The 23,368-nt window shown below is 34.3% G+C and overlaps 1 protein-coding gene across 1 annotated transcript in view; it reads left to right on the top strand.

The window, feature by feature from the left end:
- The window catches only part of DNAH7 (dynein axonemal heavy chain 7), a 118,133-nt gene that overhangs the window by 22,867 nt on the left and 71,898 nt on the right, over window positions 1-23,368 (top strand). Inside the window, exons 15-26 of the mRNA XM_068407193.1 lie at window positions 2,314-2,538; window positions 3,879-4,025; window positions 4,632-5,317; window positions 7,684-7,870; window positions 13,201-13,394; window positions 14,504-14,702; window positions 16,195-16,335; window positions 19,464-19,676; window positions 20,597-20,706; window positions 21,186-21,354; window positions 22,657-22,759; window positions 22,865-22,992. Of these exons, the coding sequence (XP_068263294.1) occupies window positions 2,314-2,538; window positions 3,879-4,025; window positions 4,632-5,317; window positions 7,684-7,870; window positions 13,201-13,394; window positions 14,504-14,702; window positions 16,195-16,335; window positions 19,464-19,676; window positions 20,597-20,706; window positions 21,186-21,354; window positions 22,657-22,759; window positions 22,865-22,992 (2,502 nt within the window). The remainder of the gene's footprint in view (window positions 1-2,313; window positions 2,539-3,878; window positions 4,026-4,631; window positions 5,318-7,683; window positions 7,871-13,200; window positions 13,395-14,503; window positions 14,703-16,194; window positions 16,336-19,463; window positions 19,677-20,596; window positions 20,707-21,185; window positions 21,355-22,656; window positions 22,760-22,864; window positions 22,993-23,368) is intronic.

The following is a 23,368-nucleotide window of genomic DNA, read 5'->3' as shown; positions in this document are numbered from 1 at the left end:
ACTTGGCGGGTTTTTTTTCAGCTATGACAGCCATTAAAATGAAGTATTGAAATAAACTGAACTTAGAACAAGACCTTAGAATCTCTGAAACTCAGAGTGTTAAACCAGGATTAATGAAGCATATTCAATCACATTGCTCTCACTAAAAATATTATTATTAATAATATTAGTGAAAGCAAAATGTTTCTGTAAAATTAATAAATAAAAATATTTTAAATATTGTTTATTTCATCTTCATTTAATCCTTTCTTAATTTCTATTTTTTGTGCATGTTTTATTGTGTACATAATGTGTTAGTAGTGTAGTATGTGTGTATAATCTATAAATAAATACACATATATTGGGGGTGCATGCTCAAAAATTTCTTGCTGATAAGGATGTGTGATCAGGAAAGTTTGGAGGCCACTGCTGTTGAGGAGCGTGCTAGCAAGCAGTGTGGCTGACTGGAATGCTGATTGAGCCTGTTAGTGATATAGGTATTACCTGGAAGTTTTTTCACTGATTTTCAGGAAGCAATGCATTCATATATAATGGCTTGGAATAAGTGCATGGTTTTATTTCTGTCCCCATCTATCTAATGTAAGCAGATAACAAGTAATTTCTGTAGTGTGGGCAGCATGCCAGTAGAATTAAATTTCGACTCTGGGTTCTTCAGGCTTCTGAACAGATAGTATAGTCAAACAGTGAATATCTCTTGGTTCTCCTGAATTAAATTCAAGCAAATGAATTAGACGTGTAAGACTCATTATTCATTCCCAATATCCTAAACTAATCAAAGAGTTGAAACCTGAGATGTAGGGAACTTCAATGTGTATTTAATTCTTCACAAGTAAAGTTTACAAAACACTCATTGGCAAGTTGTGTGAAATAATTTTGCCTTTGCATCCTTTGTTGAATGATCATTTAAAATTAAGCAGATGTAGGGTTTGCAGCTCAGTAACTATAAAATCCCATCTCCTCACTTACAAATACCACTTCTGTAATCAAAACTCTGTGATTTCTTTGATGTATTGAGGCTCCAGTTCAGTGAAGCACTTATATATTTGCTGTTCAGCAAAGTTCTGATGTATGTGCCCAAGATTAAATGTCTGAAATATAGGTGCGTGCTTAAAATAAATTGGGTGCCTGAGGGTTTGGCTGAATTTGGGTCTGAGTGGTTTGAACTTTTACTACAGTGAAGTTTAACATAGGATATAATTGGAATAATCTTTTCGAGTAAAAAGTAACATGTTTAGAAGTTGAACTATGTGCTGAGAATATGGCACCTTTAAAATGCATACATGTTATAATTTTGTCTTAGGGAATAAACAAATTGCATGTAATCATGTGTAACGTGTAATATTATACCAGGATAAAACCCTTTCTAATAGTTCTTCCATCTCATTGCTGAAAAGATGTATCAGTCTTTGTTTGGGGTATTCTTTTAATAGCCAAATATTCTCTAGATCCATAGTAATGAGTATATTCTGAAGCATAGAAACCACTATTAAAAGAGCAGAAGTGTAGATTTACTGGACAATTTATCTGTACCTAAAAATGTTTCCAGTGATATCACGTTGTGTCATCATATTAAATTTTTCTATATCTTCAATTGATGGTTATCAAGTAATATTTACATATACTGCTATACTATTGATGTGTCCATTTTACCAACATTTTTACTAATACAGCTCTGTTCTCCTTAAGAGGCTTTCAGAGTGCTTTGTTATGGGTTATTGTTTAAACTGGGTTGTGTTGCTGTTCTGATAATAGTACCAGAGAGAATGCTACATGCATCAATGCAGTTTACTGCCAACTATCGAGATCTGAAAGAACAGCATCATTTTTATTTTAATCATAATGTGCAGTACAGTGACTGTCTATATTCCTTATATTCTTACTGCTAGGGAAGACATAATCTTACACTGGGCCATCCAGTGCTTCCCTTTCTGAAGTGTGTCCTTTTCTCTTGTAGTTATTTTACTAATTTTTCCTTGATAGCACCATGCTTTCTTTCCCAAATCTGCAACATTACAAGAGGCTGTCTGGATTGCTTCCATTAGTCCAGGGCCTTTGTGCATACAGCTTCACCCATTCTTTTGTGATTGATTCAATAAAATAGCTAGTAAGGCAGTTGTATTAACAAGTTGTATGCTGTAAAAATGACTAATACCATGTCATTCCATAAACACCTTCTCAGATCCTGTATTTCTAGTTTTATTTAATTTTCCTTGTAAAAAAATAAGCTTTTAAAATCAAGTATTAACTACTTCAGGCATTATTTTGTTATTAAATTGTATAAAAAATGTCTTCCCTTTTAACTTCTATTCCCAGGCCTGTATGCAGAAAGTGGAAACATGTGACATGCTTGAACTGGAGCAGAAATTAGAGGATGCTGTAAATCGTCTTGCTTTCCTGATGGAATATGTCAGCTTTTCACCAGCAGACATTCGACTGAACAGTAGTGTATTTCAATGGTATGCACGAATGCCTGATATCTTTGAAGAGCACCGAAAGATAATTAAAGAAAAAACAGATGAATTTCAAGATAGTCTTAAGGTTTGTAATGATAATATTTTAAAAATCCTTGAGCTACTAATTTTGAACAGCATATAGAACATGTAATAATGGATGGAATACACTCTTTTATTTTCCCATGTGTTTTAAAAAGAAGTCTGAAGTAGATGTTTTTATATTATTCTTGGTATTAATTAATTTTTGCCTGCTTTCCACTCACTTGGTTTTCACATATCCACGAGTACTGCAAGACAAGCCCCATCTCACATTTTGCACTCTGAAAGCTCTTTGGTTACAGAACTTCCAGCGGTTTTGATGAAGGTTGTCTGTATGTGAAATAGTGAAGTTCAGATAGATCCTTTAAAGACATCATGTACCTGGCTTGATTTGTGCACATGAGCAGTCTCTTTGGAGTCAATGGCAGTATATGAAATTCCTATGATAGCTCAAAAAAAAAACCAAACATGAATTAATTTGTAAGTGTGATTTTGCTATTAGGATAATGTCAAATAAGGTGGTTTTATACCATAAGTGCATCTTGATTCAGATTTGTTTTATTTTTATTTTTTAATCTCCTGTACTTTACATGTACTTTATCTCTGGTTAGAACCCACAAGGGTTGCTAATTACTAGGCTACTGATCTGTTACAGTTACTGCCTGTATAGCTGTCTGCTTTGGTTTTCTTGTGCTCCTTAGTCTCATCATCATTTTGCCTTAGATCATACATATTTTGAAATAGTGAACTTCTGTGTTTATGCAGTACGTTTAAAGGAGTGGCTGGTAAGTGTTATTGTGTTATAAATAAATGTGCAGCATGGACTCTGTTATATTGAAGCATGTTATTACTTTGTATGGTTTGATGCTTGGTTTCAGACATTGACCACTACTGATACTCAATGTGAAATATGTGTTGTGGAGTCATACGTACAAAGAAAAAGCTATCCTTGAACTGTGTGGCTTTAAGACAAGAGACACCTCCGTCTTGTGAAACTGTTTAGCTTCATCTGTCATTGATTAATCCTATTATTCTATTTTAATTTGAGATATGCTAGGCATTTGAATTTAGCTTTCTATTATTAGCCTGCTGATTATGTCCCTCACAAAAAGAAGGAATTTCTATGTCCAGCTGTATCCTATGACATAGAACCCAAAGTCATGTCTGTCAGTCAGCCCAATAAGTCACTGCAGGTAACAGTAAGATAGAGGGCAAATTCTGTAATTTGTGTGGAGTAGATACTCGTGCAAATATGTTGGATGTCTTGGATTTTCTGCAAATATAAAGTGTCCTACCGTAGCAAATCAGAATAGTTTTCCCTTTTTTTTACAGAAATGTATTGTGATTTTAAAAAAATGATTATATGCTTGCTTGATGTTTAATTAGATACGCTGTGAACAATTTGTTGAGGAACTGAAAAGCTACTCTAAGCAGGCTGAAGAATTTAGCACATTTGGAGATACTAAGGAAGTCAACTGGTATTTGAAGAAAGCTCAAGCGTTAAATACAAAATTGGATCTTGCTGCTGATAAGGTACAGATTATAGTCTAAACTAGTCCAATAGTATAAATTGTAAATCTTTAATATTAGTGTTTTCAGAATCAACAGTTTGCTTAGTAATGCAGTTACTGAGATGTGGCAAAATAATTCTTAATTCAGCTATGAAATACTTTTACATGATTTGCAATTTAAACTACAAATTTACTGAGCACGGTAATTTGTTGCTATGTGGTCTTGAGTTAATATGGCAGCACTTTGCATAGTGAAAGAGTGGATTAAGTTTATGTAGGTTTGCATAGAAGTTATCCTTTTATGTTCTTGGAAGTGCAGTTCCTGATGCTCATTATTACCGTCTGTCTGTTAAAGCCTCCATGGTAGTGCAAGTTACAGAGGAATGCCCAGGTAGCATTTTAAACCGCTAACCATGTTCCTCTATTAACTAGCATGAATGCTGAGCTGTTACTGTTAAAGATTGCTTTAACTGCAGTCAGTGGCACCAATTATGTAATAGACTAGTTTAGTAACTCAAAACTTAATTTGAAGCTTGTTGAAGACGCCAGAAAACCTCCCTAATCTCTGGAGTAAGGACCTGCTCTCATAGACAGCTTTGTATTTCAGACTTCACTTATGTCTCAACAGATTGATCAGTTGAATTCAGAAGAAGAGTCCTTTGGATGGCCAGTATCTCAGTACCCTCAGCATAAAATCATCCGGAATACTCTTGCTCCGTATCTTCGTCTCTATGATATGGCTGTTGAATTCAACAAAAAACACAAAGACTGGACAGAGGGATCATTTACAGAAGTAAATCCAGACAAAGTAGAGGTAGATGTAGGAAACTACTGGCGTGGACTGTATAAACTAGAAAAAGGCTTCCACAATTCTCCAAATGCATTAGCAATAACAAGACAGGTTAAATCAAAAGTAGAGGAATTCAGATGCCACATTCCTCTAATCCAGGTGATTTGCAATCCTGGATTGCAAGAAAGGCACTGGGAAGAGATGTCAAAAATTGCTGGTTTACCACTGTCTCCTTCTGAAGACTCAAATGTCTTGTCATATATTAACTTGCAACTTGAACCATTCATGGAAAAGTTTGAGACCATCAGTGAAACAGCCAGCAAAGAGCATTCACTTGAGAAAGCTTTAACGAAAATGATTTCTGAATGGGATCAAGTGGAGTTCACTCTTCTTGCCTATAGAGAAACAGGAACCCATATTTTGTCATCTGTAGATGATATTCAGATGTTATTGGATGACCACATTGTCAAAACTCAGACTATGAGAGGATCTCCATTCATTAAGCATTGTGAAGAGAGAATAAGGTAATTTTTTTTCTAACAGAAAGTCACCAGGTAATGTTACCAAATAAGAAATCTTTTCTGCTTAATCTAAACAAAGGGACTTCAAATGCTTTTGTTTATCCTCCTTGAGCAGTAAATTAATCTCATTTTAAAGGTCTAAAGCTTTTGTCTCATGTCATCTACACACTATTTAATCCTGTAAAGCTGATTTTTACTTTTAATTAATGATATGGGAAGTGCTAATGCATTGGAGAGGTTGATAAACATTCTTAATGAGCTCTGGTACTTAAGGTACAAGATGCCTCATAACAGTACCTTTGTTTTACCACATAAAACATATGGAGGTGTAGATGAAAAGGTTATAGACTAACAGAATGTCGTCTAAACTTTCTACCGAAATTATAAAGCTACTGAATCTTTTAGCTCTTCAACAATTAAAAATGTTAGAGCTTATGTAAAGGAGATGGAGAAAATTAAAACAAGACAAATTTCAGGGAAGTGAAGAAAGATTTTCTTTCCTAATGCAGAAAATGAAATTCCAGAACTTAGCATTGCATGTTAAAAATGCTATACTTCCATCTTTGAGCATAGATTTTAATCTGGTTTTGTCTCTTTCCTCAGTAAATACTTTAATTGCTGCTTAATATCCCCCAAACATAGCCATATTGTGGAGAACCAAAAATCTTTCATCTAAAGTTTGGCTATAATTATCTAGCTATATAAGTACCTCCAAACTCCCATTAACCTGCAAAAATGCTATTTCGGATTTCAGCACGTAATCAATAAATACGAATACATACTTACATATACGTACATGTCCATTCCAATAAGTAATAATTGTCTAGTTACTACTGTACTATAGTATAAGAGGTCCTTCCTTATTTACGTGAAATGGTAGGTTTTGCCTATTTAAAAAAAGTAAGCACACCATAGTAATTTCATCAGAGTTTTTTGATGACTGACAGCATTTGTAATGATACAAGGTATTACTGTTACTTCGGTCTTTGAGTTCTAGGAGATTACATAATGGTTGCCTTCTCAATAACCCAACAAAGCATGTAGATTTCTGGATTGCTGCCAGAGATTATTCGAAATTCCTTGTCTTCCTTTTTCTGTATTTTTGGAGTAAGCAAATTAACTGGCCTGCCTAACTTTCCTCTTGGAAAGCTGCATTTTTCTCTACCTCTTGGTAGAAGCGAAATCGCCAGAAATGAGGTACCAATACCAAAAAGATGAAAGAGGGACTTTGGGTAGAAGAGAAGGTACATGCAAACAAAGCTGTCTGTTGTTTAGAATCTGTGACAGGTAAATGAATGAAGGAAGAAGTTAAGTATGTTTTCACATGTGTGAATCTCCTGTTGAGAAAATTATTGCCGTGGTTCATTTATATGATATATATTTTAACAGTATGCACTTTTTATAGTAATTCTATCTGTACTGTCCAGTGGTATGAGAGTTGTAAAAAATGATTCTCACTGTCTTTATATAGGAAAGAAGACTTGTTATAGGATTATAAATAGCATTTTATTTTTATAAATTTTTTGCAAATTGCTTTTATCAGTGAATTAGGAATACTAATGATATTAGAGAACTGGTAATATCACATTTGTCTGATATTGGTGAGATAGGAAGAAGTGTCAAGTGGTAGTGTTAATTTTAAAATGATGCAGAAAAATTGAAGAGACTTTGAAAATTGATAGTCTAAAGGATTTTGAATTTTTGACTGTCAAAAGGAAAGACTGAATAACTATTGGATTATAACATTGTGTACCCATAATGGTGTGCAGTAATATTGAAGGACTCTTTTTGATCTATAAGACAAAAGTGTTCAACAATCCACATTTGGAATTTGAAGTCAGAAGTAAAATGTGACTTAACCATTGGACTATTTACTCTACTACTTGAAATCTTTTAGTTGAGACCACATGTCCTTTTAGGACAATGTCTACATATTTTTGGTTTAGTAGTTTAGGTTACTTTCATGTCTGTCTTTTGCCATCTCCGCCTGTCTATCCTGGCAAACGGTTAGAAATAATAGTCTAGGCTTTCATGTATGCCAGAAACCAGATTCCATGCTCAATTGAAGTGAATTTGTCCCGAGATACTACTACATGCTGAAGTGTGTGCTTCATTTATTCATTGAAACTGTTAATCTGTTCATTGGATTAACAGTCAACCTTACAGATGATCCAGTTGCAGAAGTTAATGTGGACTCTGTTATGCAGGAAATCAGGCTAGATGAATATGATATTCTGCTGAAATCGTAAACCTTCTACCTGTTGCACTTGCTGCTGAATATGCAAATTGCCAAAAAGATCTTACTGGTCTGCTGGAAATGTTTTACTGGAAGCATTAATTAATGTATTTGAACTAATGCTATTTTATAGGGAATGGGAAGGAAAGCTGCTGTTGGTACAGGAGATTCTGGATGAATGGCTGAAGGTTCAGGCTACTTGGCTTTATTTGGAGCCAATTTTCAGTTCTCCTGACATCATGGCTCAGATGCCTGAGGAGAGTAGACGATTCAGTACTGTGGTTAAGACATGGAAAGACTTAATGAAATCAGTTTTTCAGGTAAGTACTACTGTCTTAAGAATATAGAATGAAGTTGTAGTATGTACTAAAAAAAATTGCTTCTGGTAACACAGTAATCTGTTTTCTGTTTCATTTTATCCCCCTTTCTTACATCCTTTTAAAAATATTTTGCGGAACTGTTTCACATAGAATCATACAAACATTGATTGGGGGCCGCTGGAGTTCAGTTAGTCTAACTTCTTTCTAAAAGCAGAACTTTTGCCAACACTATGTCAGGTCAGCCACAGCTTTGTTTAGCCAAATTTCAAAAATTTCCAAGGACAGAGATTTCTTGCAGATTACCTGCAGAGACTTCAGTGCTGCCTGTACTTTCCCAGTGAATAATTTTTTCCTAATGTCCAAGCTAAACCTCCCAAGCAAAGATTTGTACCTGTTGCCCCTTGTTGCCCAGCTGTCACTGCTGAGAAGTTGGCTCTGTTTTTTTTTTTCAATTGCCCTTCATGTAGTTGCTATTAGTAGTTAAATTCTACCTTAATTTCCACTTCACCAAACTGAACAAGTCCAGCTTTCCCAACCTCTTCTCATAGGCCATGTGCCATTCTGTTGAGTAAAATTCAGCAGCATACAAAACAAAGTAATATAGCGATGATATTCCTGGCATGTAGGTCAATTGACATGAATCAGTGAAATTTTACACTGATTGTTCCTTTTGAAAAATGCTGTTTATTTGCATATTGAATGGTAGAGACACCTCTATAACTTTAAACTGTTGAGATATTTAACTTGCTTCAAAAGTATTCTTCTGATCTACTATAAATCAGTACACAAGGCAGTTGTCAGAAACCATTATTGCATGTCTGGTGGTTCAAAATGTTACTGTCTTGCTAATATGCTTCTTATTTGACCCTTTCCAGAAATTAGCACTGTTATTAGGATCAATTGATGAGATTATGTGAATGCTCTTTGCTTCAGTAGTTAGGTGTTCTCAGCCTTGGATTCGGCTAGACTGGCTATATTTGCCAGCCTAACTGGATGCAGAACACTCCTACAATCTGCTCAGCTGACTCTGCTGAGAAGGCAATAGCTTCTAGCAAAGAGGTGGTACTAGTAAGGGAAGAGGTGACATCTGAAACTGGCACAGCTGATTCTTCAGCAGTTACATGATCGATGGTCTGAATGCACACTCTCCAAATTCTGTTCCTCAGGGAATAACCTGTTACCTAGTAATTCTGGTAATCCTATTAGGCCATTCTAATGATTGTATAATGATTAGAGAAGACTGCATTCATTCTGAAAAAGTTCCCTAATATCAAGGACATTTCTAGTAGGATGTTGCATTTTTAGTATTTTTTTTTAACTGGACTTACCAAACTATTCACAGACTTGAGAAGATTTATGAGGTCCACTGTTTTCCGGGGTAGGGGTGTAAGATTGTCGTTTGAAGGAAAAAAAGAGAAGCTTTATTTTCATCCATCTCATACCTTTGCAGAACTTTCAGAGATCCATTATGTCATTAGGACAAATGCTAAAATCTCCACTCAGTCTAAAAGCTTTTGGTCTGAGCTCTTTTCAGATTGCAGATATGGTCTTAATGTAGGAATACACAAAATGTGTAGTATACAAAAAGAAGCATTTGCTTAATTTCCTGGCAATGATCATTTAAAAATAAAGTTATTTTTAATTTTTTATTTTTTTTTATTCTCTCTCCCTCCCTCTCTCTCTCTTTTTCCCTCTTATGCTCTGCCCCCCTTCTCTCTCTGTTTTTCTTTCTTCTGATTTAGAAGAAAATCAGGAATTTATCCCATAGAGCTGTGAAATCAATAGTATTCATTTGGGGAAAGAAATTGTGTAAAAATATAGGGCAAGAATTTCAGAATTTAATGAGTATTATCTTTCTGAACATTGTGTGCTGAATGATGTTTTGATAAAATCTTCTAATTGAGAATCAATGCTAATCAAATTGAATGCTAATCAAATTGAATGCTAATCTAATTGAGAATCAGTGCTAATCAAATACAAAGTATTTTTTGAGTGTTATTTATGTTATCACTGGCAGAAAAAATAAGCATCTTTTGTTTGTACAGGAGAGTGTAAACACCAGAATAGAAGTTTAGCGATCTGAAGTTGATTTTGGCTAAACAAGTAGGCATTATTTTCCAGAAGATGGCACTCTGTTTCCGCAAATGCAATGTTTGAGTTTCATGGATTAAAATACTCTTCCCCAGACTATATGAATGGTCTGTCTTAAAACATAAAGCTAACTTGAGTCTGTTCGTGGTTTTTTTTGCATTTATATGCCATTGTATTATAAAGTTGCTGTGTATTATAAAATTCCTTTATTTGCTTATCTTTTCATCACAAATTTGAATAGTCGTATATTTTTCCTTAATTTTAAATATCTAATTTAAGCAATGCACATTAATGAGGGTTAAGTTACTTAGCGGTTTAACATTCACTTCCCATAAATGTAAAAAGAAGATCTAGGATATGGAAGATTTTCTGTCTTTGGGGGGAAGAAAGAAAAAAAAAAAAAGTAAGAAAAAACCATCCAAGAAAAAGAATCCCAGACTGCAAACTGTGTTATGTTAAAAATTATATTTAAAAACCTAGAGTTAGTGATGGTCTTTTAACAGGGTATTCAAAGTATTTCTATACACTTGATTTATACTCTCTTCTAGATACAGTTTTTTCCCCTAGTTAACACTGACAGTGTCATTGACAAAATAAGTTATGCTGATGTTTTGAATGACTGAGAATGATGGCATTCTCTTTTTTCTTCATGCCTTAGCAGAATTGTAAGTAGGAAATCTATGTTGAAGTATAAATTATTTTTTTCCTGACTTTTTCTCATATGAAAGAAAAAACAAGCAGGAAGAATCCCATTTATAAAACTGGCAACACAGTTTTGATTTGCTTTACCAGTTATACTTATTCTATTCGCTGATGATAAACATGCTAAGAAAGGGAACAAAAACTGTTTCTGTTGACAATGTATAGTTATGTGGTTGTTTCTGCATTAAAAACTGTTTTATAAAACCAATTATGAACTATGTATGCTGACAGCTTAATTGTCTGTGTATAGATGAAAAGTATAGGTAATTATTCGGTTTGTTCTGGTTTGGCATGAGGCAAGTAACAGAAGATAAATGTATTTCATGTACAGAGGAACACTATGATTATTGTGTTAGGAAGGTGCACCCCCATGAAGATCAATTACATAAGCATACAATTCTGGGGTTTTTTTTCAGTAGATTGGAAATATATGTGTAACACAAGCAAGGAATTGAACCAAACCTGAATGCACATTGCAAAGAATTTAAGAATGTTATGAGTTTTTGAACTGACACTGAACTTGGAATTTATTATTGAATTCTCCAAAATGAAGCTAAGCAGCAGTCAGGTTACTGGGTCAAACCTGCACTGTCACCCTGTGAGGGGTTTCTTGCAGATACCCTTTGCACCGTCTGGGCTTTGCACAGCAGTCTAGCCTGTCTCTCCTCATCTGTCCCGTGCAACTACGAGTCACCTGTGCTTCTGCTCTGCGAGACTGTGTTGCTCTGGAAAGCCTATCAGGGACTTTTCTGAGTGGGACGTTCTGTATTTGTAATGGGCTCTGACAAAACTGTTCCTAGCGGAAATAGTCCGGGTACGTCTTTGGTTTCTGCTGTCCATTGTGGAGTATTCCTTGTTGTTACTCTCAGCAGTTCTTAAAACACATCAGTACACTGACTAGTCTGAAGTTCCTCCCTACTGATCTCTTTGGTGTTTCTTATGGTTGGATATACCTGTGTCCTTTTTTATTTTAATCCTGGATATGTGTTCTGTGCTGTGTGCTTCCAGGTGCAGACTCAGTCGGCAGAGAAGAGGGGACCTAAGGGCTGACTGACATTTCTAGTTAGCTGTTTCCATCTCTGCTATGATCATTCTGGCCTCATTCAAATTCGTGGGAAATGCAGTCTGATTTAGGTGGTAAATGAGAAGCTATGGCATAAGCTGTGTTCCCAGGCTTTGCAAAGTGGAGCAGGGGATTGGGATTTATCCTTCTGCATTTCCTTGCCAGGACTTTGTCATTATAGAACATTATGTATTGCAACATGAGTGGGTTTGAATCAGTTTACGGTTAACAAGTCAGTTAATGTACTGGCATGGGTCTGAACTAGAACCGAATTAGAATAAATTCAGTCACAGATGAACCCAAGCCCATACTGGAACTGAGCAGAAGCATTTGCTTGGTTTAACTTCCTCAGTCATAAATCCGCATAGTTTCCTACTTTTCAATGTGTGTCTCATTTTGCCCCCAAAACTCCATACTTGGTGAGCAAGATTTAAAAAAAATGTAATTATGATTAGGCTATAAATTGGTCATAAGGCATTTTAAGTGCCTAGAACCTGATGTTCAGACAACTGTATTTCTTTAAAGCTTCTTAACTTGGCAACTTGTAGGTCTTTGGCAGAATCTTTTTTGTATTTCTGTTAATTGAGGTAACTTTCATCTTATGCAGTAGCTTTTCTAAGCATTTACGTTCATTTAATACGAGATGTTAATCTGGAAAGCACTAGAAATAATTTGGAAAGCATTACATGTCTTAATATATATTTTCTCATCTACACAGCATATAAATATAAGAAACCCAGTGTTTATGCAATAGTGTATCTTGACAGGTGTTATTCAGGTGCTATTGTAAAAAGAAATAAAAATATAATTTTTTATATTCTTAAAGCAAGTATAACCTTCATGTTTTGCTAGCAAAAATCTTTAAATGTGTTTAGCTAGTAAACATATTAGGATCAAAGAATAACTTTTTTTAGATCATATTGCTAGTTAATGTTAGTACTGAAGTGACAGTGTTGCCTACGTACAACTTTACCATCTCAATACTTATAATATTGAGTATATATAGACATATTTTATATGGAAGAGAAGATCATTTTTTTGCATTGAACTCTGATAGATGATTACCACTTAAAATATGTGACTGTTGTCATAAAAGTACACTTTTAAAAATCCATCAAAATGTTTTAGTTGTTCATGTTGCTTAATTACCTAGTCCAATTGAATAGCCAGTGTAAACTGATGTTGCTCCAACAGAATGATGGGAGTTGTGCTATTTGATTAATTGATCCTGTTTTGAAAATTATTTTCAAAAATAATGGTTCATGTTTTGAAAAATTTACTTTAATACCAACTGCCTAACTACTTTTCCAGTGAACGCTGGCAATGAAGGTTATTAAATTGTAACCCTGGCAATGGTTTGAGTAAAGAAGAATTTGTAATAAAGATTCATTTTGCTTAAGACTTCCTGCAGTGCTGTGTGGTGATTTACTTGAGAAGGCATTAGTGTTTTTATCTGGAATAATTTCTTTTCCAGGACAAACATGTGCTGACAGTAGCAATAATAGACAAGATGTTGGAAAAACTGAAGAAGTGCAATGAATTTCTGGAGCTAATTCTCAAGGGACTTAATGAATACCTAGAGAAGAAGCGCCTGTTTTTCCCCAGATTCTTTTTTTTATCTAATGATGAACTCCTTGAGATTCTTTCAGAGACCAAAGATCCTACTCGGTATGGTAATATTTAATAGATGTATTTGTGACTTACAGTGCATGCAGATAGTCTTGTCATATTGTTTCTCTGAGCTGAGAACTCTCTTTTTTTCTCACTGACAGTTATGGTATTAAGTATCTACTTGGTTAGATTTTATGGTAGGTGAACGCAGAGTAATTTTTAATAAGGGTAATTAAATTCAGTTCTGTTTTCTAAACTAGTAACACTTCTATACATTGGTTTTCAGAAGAATCAGAAGTCCGTATAGTAATTAATGGTAAAATTAACATACGTGATTTTTCCCAGTAGAAAAATGAATATCAGATGGAACCTGTATACCTCTGACTTGAGTTTTACCTTTTCAGGGGCAGTCCTAATTAAAGTACTTCAGAAGTTTTTTGCTATGTTTCAGCTCTCTCTGGGTTTTCTACTCCCCAGCTTCGTTCAGGAGTACACTGCAGAAAAGTGTAACTCGGTGTAAGTCCTTCTTATACTGAGTGGGATTAACTCTACAAAGATTCCTGCAGAAGCGATCTTGTTAAGCAGTATAGCTAATCAAACTGGGGTTTGATTCCCAATATGTAGAGTTGATAGCATGCAGTGAATGCAGCGCAAGGTCATGCAAAAAATAAGAATGAAAATAAATAATAAAATGCCAGCTCAATCACAGAGAAATATTCATACAGTGCAATGAACAGGTCGAGATCTTGTGAGGAAAAAAAATCTTAAAGGTTTTTTTTAATTTATTTATTACAAGCTATTGTGTTAAGACTGTACTGGATTGCTTTACTCAAGTTCCTTAATGTTTACTGTAGTTTGCTGTGAAGGTATAAATAATGGAATTTTATGTACTGTAGGTGGATTAGCAGTTAAAGAAAGAATACTTGTTTATCCTTACTAGTTTGTATGTTACAGAGACTATAAGTAATATTTTACATCTTTAAACTGATCTTCAACAAATACTGTGGTAGGCATCTTGAATTATTGTTGAGGACAAACTTTTTTTTAAACAAACTTAAAATGATCTTTCTAAGTAAATTGTTCAGATTTTTTTAAAAATTAGATATTTGATGGTATTGGTAAGAAAAAATTGTCGGAAGCTGTTTAATACTAGTTTTGTTTTCTAGAGTACAACCTCACTTGAAAAAGTGTTTTGAAGGAATTGCAAAAGTGGAATTTACTGATATATTAGATATTACACACATTAAAAGTAGTGAAGGAGAGATGGTGGAACTCATAGTGACAGTCTCAACATCAGAAGCTAGAGGTCAAGTTGAAAAATGGCTAGTTGAGCTGGAGGCAGCTATGCTGAAGTCTGTCCACAAGGTAACAAGTCCTAACCTCTTATTTTCTAGGCTAATGACATTCAGCATTGATTTATTTAGTAAACATAAATGTATGTTGGAGTTGCTTTTTATTCTTTGCACCTAGCATGAACATTAAAACAATGAATTAAGTCTTTAAAGGTTATACCTTTTCTTTTTTTTTTAGTTTTAGTGTCAATTTCTGGTTGTAAAATTCTCTAAAATTCTTTAAAATTAAATGGTAGAGTCAAAAACATTTGCGCTAAGGATTCTTTTGCCAGAGATTGTTCTGCACTTCATGTGGTATTAAGGAACAAGACTAAACTGAAAGATTGCCCATGTGTTTTTTTTTTTAACGTTCCTCTTAATTGTGACTACCTTAATCAAGACCCATAACTCTTCTTTTCAGATTGTATCATTCTAGTCTTTACAGTAATTCGTCATTGTGTCGTATATTTAACCATCTATGTCATCTTCCTTTTTGTGGTCCTTTCCAATGTCAAGTGAGGTAATTAAATGTGCGCACACTTTCCCTGACACTGTCTGACAGTACGACAGTTTAATTATTGTAGTGGCATATCAGTACAGAAGAAAGTGAATAACCTGATCTATTTGGTGCATATCAGACGTGGTCAAACTGAGCTGTATGAATAAGAAATAGTTAAGCATCATTTGCCTGCATTTAGCCTTGACTACAGAACTTTTATTATGATCTAAACCACATAACATTTACATAGTTTTAATGTCAATACAGACACATTTTCCCCTCATAGATGTATTTTTTATTGATGCTATTGTGTCTATAGATTGATAAAAGCAGAGAGTCTTGGAACTGCAAAACAAATGGCAGATTTTCACTCAGGTAGTTAACATTGCTTGTCTCAAGAGCCACCTAAATTTATTGAGGAGTTTGTTAATAGTAAAACTTTATTCTTGCTTCGGTTTTGTTAATGGCAGGAAAATAACCTGTTAGTATAGAAGGAAGTTTTTTTTTAGGTACAAGTTTTGATTTCGTTGGGATTATCCTTGAGTGATGCTAGAACCAGGTTAATAGTTCTATTATTAGAAAATACGCTTGAAGTTAGATATAAGTTTAAATAATATGATCCACAAAATTAAAATCTCGTGGTTTTTACTAGAATGAATAGAAGGAAAAACTTTCAGTTTGGGATATTACTTCTAAGTAAATTGTATCTGTACTTGTTTTCTAGTTTCATTGTACGATGGAGCGAGAAAATTTTGAGTATCTGATGGCAAGAATCGTTTTCGAATCTGTTGTGAAATCGGTTCTCAGAAATTTTGTATGATCACTTGGTTCATGTGACATTTTGTTTTTTTCTGAGCTTTCTTGAGAGATCTTGTTTGCAAGATGTCAGTATTAGAGTAGAATTTGAGGCTGAATATAGACCCTGATTAATTTTTTATTCTCAGTAATACAACGTAACCTAAATGAATTCTAAAGCTGAGTATTACCTGTTTTCACAGGTAGTTATAGTGTGCTTTTTCCTGCCTAGGTCATTGGGGATGCACTTGAAGCTTATCCTAAAACAGCACGTGTTGATTGGGTAAGAGAGTGGCCTGGACAAACAGTTCTTTGTGTATCCCAAACTTTCTGGACAATGCAAGTACAGATGTCTATTAGAAGTGGCCAAACGGTAAGAATATTATAAATTTAAATTTATGTCAAATTGATATAATGCAGTAGTAATTCAGACCTTTGGTAATAACCTTTTTGGATGAATAGGTGTTCAATGTAATAGTTAAACTTTTGAGTATCTACTTTAAAGATCTACCTGAAATGTGATCCTTGAAGACTTTAAAGTTAATATTTCATTTTGGATATAGGCACCAATGCTTCTGCACTATGTCAGAGTGCGTTCTGTTTAGCTCAACATGTCGATTACCTGTTTCTGTAAAAGCAGCCCAGTGGTCTATTCCAGTGGTATGGACTAGCATAGCTTGGCTGCTCGTCTCTGGTTCAGAAGTCTAACTTACCTTTGTTAATGTTTAGTGCTTTTTATGAAGGTGGGCTAGGACTAGCATTAGAAAATATATAGCATCCTGATGCTTGTCAAATAATGAATATACATGCCTGACTGGTGCAGAATTTATAATCTATTAGTTAATGCTAGTGGGAATAAAGGTACTTAAGGCATTGAATTAAGATTCAGGATATTTGTTTTGTAGAACCTTTCTTCTGTTTATCACTAAGGCTTAATGCTCTCACCTGTTGTATTTGGAAGTGTTCCAGAATTGCCACCATCAGATGAGGCAACTAGACTTTCATTCTCTGGTGTTTGGACAGAAGGGAACATCAAGTTTTTTGCAGTTATACATAAAATTATAATTTTGTAATACTTCATGATACTCTCTCTTCATTCCTATTTTTTGCAATGACATGGTATCAATTGAAAGAACTTCTACAGTATTGTATTCTCCTTGTTCATATATAGCTCAGATGTGCCACAAATGCAAAGTTAAATCTAATCTTTAATCCATATATGGAGCAGTATTTTAAGACTGTATAATATTTTCTGCTTATTCATAAGTTGAAGCAATGGCTCCTGGTAATAGTGGCTTTTTTGAGCAGCTACATTTCTGACATGCAAGGAAAAGAGGCTTCTGAGTGTCTTGGAAGAGGGAATTAAAGGGAGAGGAGGACATTATCTGCTGAGACAAGGAGTAAATCTTGCAGCAGATCTGAATATTTGAAAAAAAAATTGAAAATATTTTATTTTCCCATTAATAAAGGAGATCCTGAGTTTCCTGGGGAAAGAAATAAGGCTTCTACGTACTCTGCACCATTTATTATCAATTGGTGAAAGACTGTCAGGAAGGAAAGACAGGAATTCTAATCTTATAGAATTTAGATTTAAAAAAAAATTAAAGCCAACCTCACCTTAATGAGTCTGTGGTTAATGTTATTAGTGAATAAAAGAGGAAGTTAAGCAAGGGTTAAATTAATTTCCTTTTGGGAATGTTTGTTATGGAATTCTGAGCCTAGACAAGAACTCTTGTGCTGGTCTGTATCAAACCTTTTCTGTACATGGGCATGCAGGAAAACCTGTCCTCCCATCCTTCCTGTAGCTTTCACTCAAGTTCTGTTATAGTGGAAATTCTGCTCATCTGGCTTCAGCCCAAGAATTTTCATTCTGCTGTGGAAAGGGACTTGTATGTAGTGAAGTGGTGGAGAGGCATTTGCATCTCCTGACAATCTGTCACAAATCTGTGGCAGGGAGAAGAACTCTCAGTCTTACAGCCTTCAATATTATTTCTCTTTTCCGTTCCTATGTTGTATACTAAAGCATAAGAAACGCGACCAGACAATCAGTGACCACGTGAGAGACCAAAAGTACTGCATTCTGCCTAAAGCACTTCATTGTTTTCTGACATGGGATGCCAATGTCATTTAAGTCACTCATTAATGTTAAATGTGTGCACACATACACGCACATGTGTATACACACGTTCCCTTTCAAGCATTTTTGCATTGTTTCCAACAAATAACTGTTGTACATAAGTCAAAGGTGCACATTTCTCATTAAAACCAAATAATAAACTAAGCTGCTGTATAAAAACAAAGGTGTTTCATAAATTTTGAGAGCATTGTCTTGTGGACCATGTGCATTCTCAGTGAAATACTGTCGTATGGTCAGAAGGATAGCACCAAGGACTGTTACTGATATGAGAGCTGAGGACATATTCTGTGCCTCAACTGATATCTCATATTTACTGAGGAAAGCTTGGTGGTGAGCAAGTGGGGTTTTATCCCTGACTTGAGTGAGGCATTTCAGATCTTGTCCTGGTCAGAACTTCTAATGCAACACTGTAGAAATTGAACTGGTTTTGAACTCTGTGTTTACTGCTTTATTCTCATAAATAAAAAGAAGTCATACCAAGCAGATGATTATCCAAACTTAATGTTTGGAAAATAACTAGCTGAGATGAGAGATCTCAAAAATCATCATAATCTATTGAGGGTTACCAGTACCTTTGTGTTTGGGAGGGATCAGCAGGGAGAAAAATCTAAACCAGGCCTAGATAAGTTTTTCTCCAGACAAATAGAAGCCGTTCCTCTATAGAAACATGCTTTGGTGTGAATGTATTACTAAGGTTGATTCCCACTTCTTTATTTCAGTTCATTAAGGCCCTTCGTCACATTTAAGGACTGTGATGATACAAGTGCTTTCCTTAATTGGGCCTTTCCTGTTTACCAGCAACTTATTAGCTTGAAAGAAATTATCAATTACTATGTAAAAGAAATGATTATGCTCACTGAACACAGACTATAACCAGAAGTCAATAAACTCAAAAATTGTAGAAAAATGCATTTTCTCGTTAACTTTTTTGAATTATAGATGTGTTATTGTTTCTAACTGTTGTGAGACATAAAGGTGTTTTTCTAGTGCGACAGTGTCCCTTAACCATAGAAAGTATGTTGTATACATATAAGTAGGTCTTTAAAATACATGTGACATTTTCCTTTTCTTAATGTGAAATGTATAAAAGGATAAGAACTGTTTCCTGTGTTCCAGGAAGAAAATAGTACGTGCTGTTTTATTGCCAGATACGTATCATTGATATTTGACATATGATTCTGTAAAAGTAGAGGAAAAAAAAAATAAAACAAAACCCTATTGAACTACTAGGGAGTGAAGGACATTGTGCTACTATTATAGTGAGAAGGAACTTTTTAATACAGAGAAATAAAAGTAATATAAGAAAAAATAATCACGCCTTAGACTAGGCATGCAACATTCTTAACTTTTAAAAATTTTTGCAGGCACTAGAGGATTTTCTGGAACAGAATAATAGACAGATTGAGGACATTGTCACCTTGGTGCGAGGAAAGCTGTCTAAGCAGAATCGAGTGACTCTAGGAGCACTTGTTGTGCTTGATGTTCATGCTAGGGATGTTCTTGCATCTCTAGTAAGCAAGAAAGTCAAAGATGAGAGTGACTTTGAATGGTTAAGTCAACTTAGGTACTACTGGGAGGTAAGTGATACCTCTCAATCCTATTAGAAGGTAATTTCTGTTCACAGTTTTTCAATTTCTGCTCACTTGCTGACACACAGAGAATGGTTACACGACTATGAGAATGTCTGCTGATAAGAGAATACCTATAACCAATCATTTTATGGATTGCTAACTAGAATGGCCAGTAGCCAGATGCAAACATTTTAAAATTATAATTACTTTTTTCATCACTGCTGAGTCTTGGTATGTTTGCTGAATTTGCAGGGCAGTTTACAGACAAAATGTGTTCACTCAAAGACTATATTTTGGTTTTCTGATTCTGCAGGATAGAGAATGCTATAGGGATGACAATTTTCAGTTAGAGCTTTTAATCTGACTTATTGTCAATATTATTTTGTTTGTGCATTACATTTATTGGAAAAATAACAATGTTTATACTGGATAGTGGTAGGATGCAATATTTTACAATCATCAGGACAAGATTTCCCATAATACAGAAGACGTTGCATGTGAAGTTAAAAAAAAAAAAAAGTATATGCAGGGATCATACATTGCCATATCAGAGTCATCAGGTTGACCGAAACTATAGCTATTGGTCATGATTACTTCTGTTTACCTTTTAGAAAGTCTATTAGCTTTCTAAGTAGCTACACAAGACAGTTTTACTCTGCAATATGGTTAGTAGGATCTTTTTTTAGATAACAGTTAATGTAAAAATGGTCTTTTTGTGTCGATACTTTAGTGTCTATTAATTGGCAATTTTTTTTTTTTTTTGAGTCACATTGAACCTAATGTCTCAGATTAATCAGTAGTCTTCCATGTAGTTATTTCTAACAGCATTGGGCCTGTTAAGGAACTTGAGAAATAGTGTTGACTTGTGAGTGTGGGTTTTTAAAAAATTATTTATTTAATTATAAAATTAATGTATTTTTTTTTAGGAAGGGCATCTAGAAACAAAGATGATCAATGCTGGACTGAGGTATGGATATGAATATCTTGGCAATACGCCTAGGCTGGTTATTACTCCACTTACAGACAGATGCTACAGGTAAAACTGCAAGTTACTAAATGTACTCTATTAGCAAGAATTTATTTAGCTGAGATATTTTAATTAGTCCTGAGAACAGATGACTCCAGAATTGTATTTTTTTTTTTTGTTCTAATAGGCATAATTGGAATAGGATTCATTTCTTTTGGTGTGGAATAGAATTGGTCCTGTATGAATATTTTAATTTAAATTTGTGATAAAATTCATCTTTTGTGACACTATAATTACTGATAAAATACAAGAGGATTTAGATTTAGAAAATAGAAAATAAGCTGTATAGCTTATTGTGAACTTATAGTAAACTTTATACATTGCTACACATTTGTAAACTACAGCTGACCAGAAGCAAGTAAACTGAACCATCATAGGAAAATGCAGACATGAAACAAAGTTTTGAAAGTTTCTGGTTAAAGTTAGAGCAGCATGAAAAATAGTATAAAAATTCATACAATTTTTTTTTTCTATTATTTTATTTCCAGAACCCTATTTAGTGCACTACATTTACATCTTGGAGGTGCCCCTGAAGGTCCTGCTGGAACTGGAAAAACAGAAACTACAAAAGATTTAGCAAAGGCTGTAGCTAAACAGTGTGTGGTTTTCAATTGTTCTGATGGATTGGATTACCTTGCATTAGGAAAATTTTTTAAGGTTTGGATAAATCTTGAGGGTCATATTCTGAATTATGTTACAGCCCTTTAATTATTTTGGCACTTGCAGTTGTCTTAAGGTATTGTAAATGTATCTTTCTCCACTTCCAGGCTGCTGTATAATGCTAGTATTGTGCAGATAGGTGTTACCATTAGTAAGAATCCAACCGAGGTATCAAAATGATTTTTATGTGCTTTGAAAATTAAATATACCATAATGATTTTATTTGCTTTAAATAGGTAACATAGATGCTATTTCAGTGAATGCATTTTTAATAGCTGATTGCAAATTTTAGGGGACTTTAGGTTTAATCTAAGCTCTAAATAAGCCGGTAAGAGTCATGATATTATACAAATCAAGCATATATTCATTTTGATATTAGCCTGAGTAGACAGCTCTGTAATATGAAAATCTATCCTGAATTGACATCTGTGTCTTATTAGTCCAGTGTCCTGGTTTGGACTGGAATGATACAAAAATAGAGGAAGTGTGCTTTTCTCCCTGGCATTATTCTTGCCTTCTGAGTCAGAGGTGGCAGTGGAACGATGTGATTTGTCTTCAAAATTCAACATAATGGAAGTTCACCAAAATAAGCTAAATTAAGAGTTTTTGTTTAGAAGGATGAAAGCAAAATCCCGTGTCTTAAACAGGGATTTTAGAATTACTATTAACAAACCATGAGATGCCATCGGAAGACTACCAGTGCTGCAGAGACAGTACGGTAGTATTTGGGGAGCATATCTCAGAAAAGACCTATGAATTAACCAGAACTGTAGGAAGAGTATTATTCTTTAGTTGCACTTCAGGTAATGTGGTATGCCATAAGATGCCATAATGAAATGGTTAATTTTAGCTGTGCAGAAGTCCTTACGTTGCCTTTTGTCACTGTGAACCTTGTGAGCACAGGTGCAAAAGAAGAGTAGATTTTTTGGAGGCTTGTTTAGTGTTGAAATCTTTCTCCTTGTCCAGTTACAAAATACTGACTATAAAGGTAAAACACGCAAAATATGTATATTCAGTAGGCACTTTGCTTATGACAGAAGAGTTAGCATTTTGAATTAGTTTGTACAGGTTTTTTGTCTTAATTTTTTTTTTTTTCCAAACAAATTTAGTTTTTAAATTTCTATAATTATTTTTGAAGCAGATTCTATCTGGAGTGATTTTATTTAGAAGTTAGTGCTCTGGATCATGGATATAAGTCCTTTCTTTGCACATTAAAGCTTTTTCTTATTGCAGAATTGTTTTGATCAGCATGTCCAAAACAGTAGTTACCTATTAATTATTCATGTCTGTCTCTTCTAGGGCTTATTGTCTTGTGGGGCATGGGCTTGCTTTGATGAATTCAACAGGATTGATTTGGAAGTACTCTCTGTGGTTGCTCAGCAGATTTTTACTATCCAAAGAGGTAATAAATTTATTATTTTAATCATATCTTTCACTTACATATGACAAAGAATAAAGATGCAAAAAACTCTGCCCAACAATGACATTGGTTTGTATTTCTCCATAGGCATTAATTCAGGATCTGATTTAATAGTATTTGAAGGAACTGAACTGAAACTGAACCGTACATGTGCTGTCTTCATTACCATGAATCCTGGCTATGCTGGGCGTTCAGAGCTTCCTGATAATCTTAAGGTATTATAACACTTGTCATTTTATTACTTTTAATGGCTAATACAGAAAGTAAAAAAAGAAATCACTTTTTGTCAAATATAGAAATTTAGAATATTTAATATCAGTTACCTTCAGTTTTTTATTACACTACTGTAAAAATCATCTTCTTTCAGAAGAAAAAGAAATTTAAAAGGTTAATTAGAATGAAAAATAGGAATAAACTAAATTTTAAAATGTCAGGAAGTGATCGCTTGATTCAACAATGTCTTACTGTTGCAATAAAAAAAACCATGGCTTTGTGTGTTTCTTGGCTAAGCACCTGGAAGTTCAAAAATGAAAAGGAACACCTTATAGTGTACAAGCAGTGAATAATATCTTAATATTGAATAAAAATGTA

Source organism: Nyctibius grandis, chromosome 9 (assembly GCF_013368605.1).
Source record: "Nyctibius grandis isolate bNycGra1 chromosome 9, bNycGra1.pri, whole genome shotgun sequence".
NCBI lineage: Eukaryota > Metazoa > Chordata > Aves > Nyctibiiformes > Nyctibiidae > Nyctibius > Nyctibius grandis.
The sequence above is the reverse complement of the archived record's forward strand: the minus strand, read 5'-3'. Positions and strand labels throughout refer to the sequence as shown.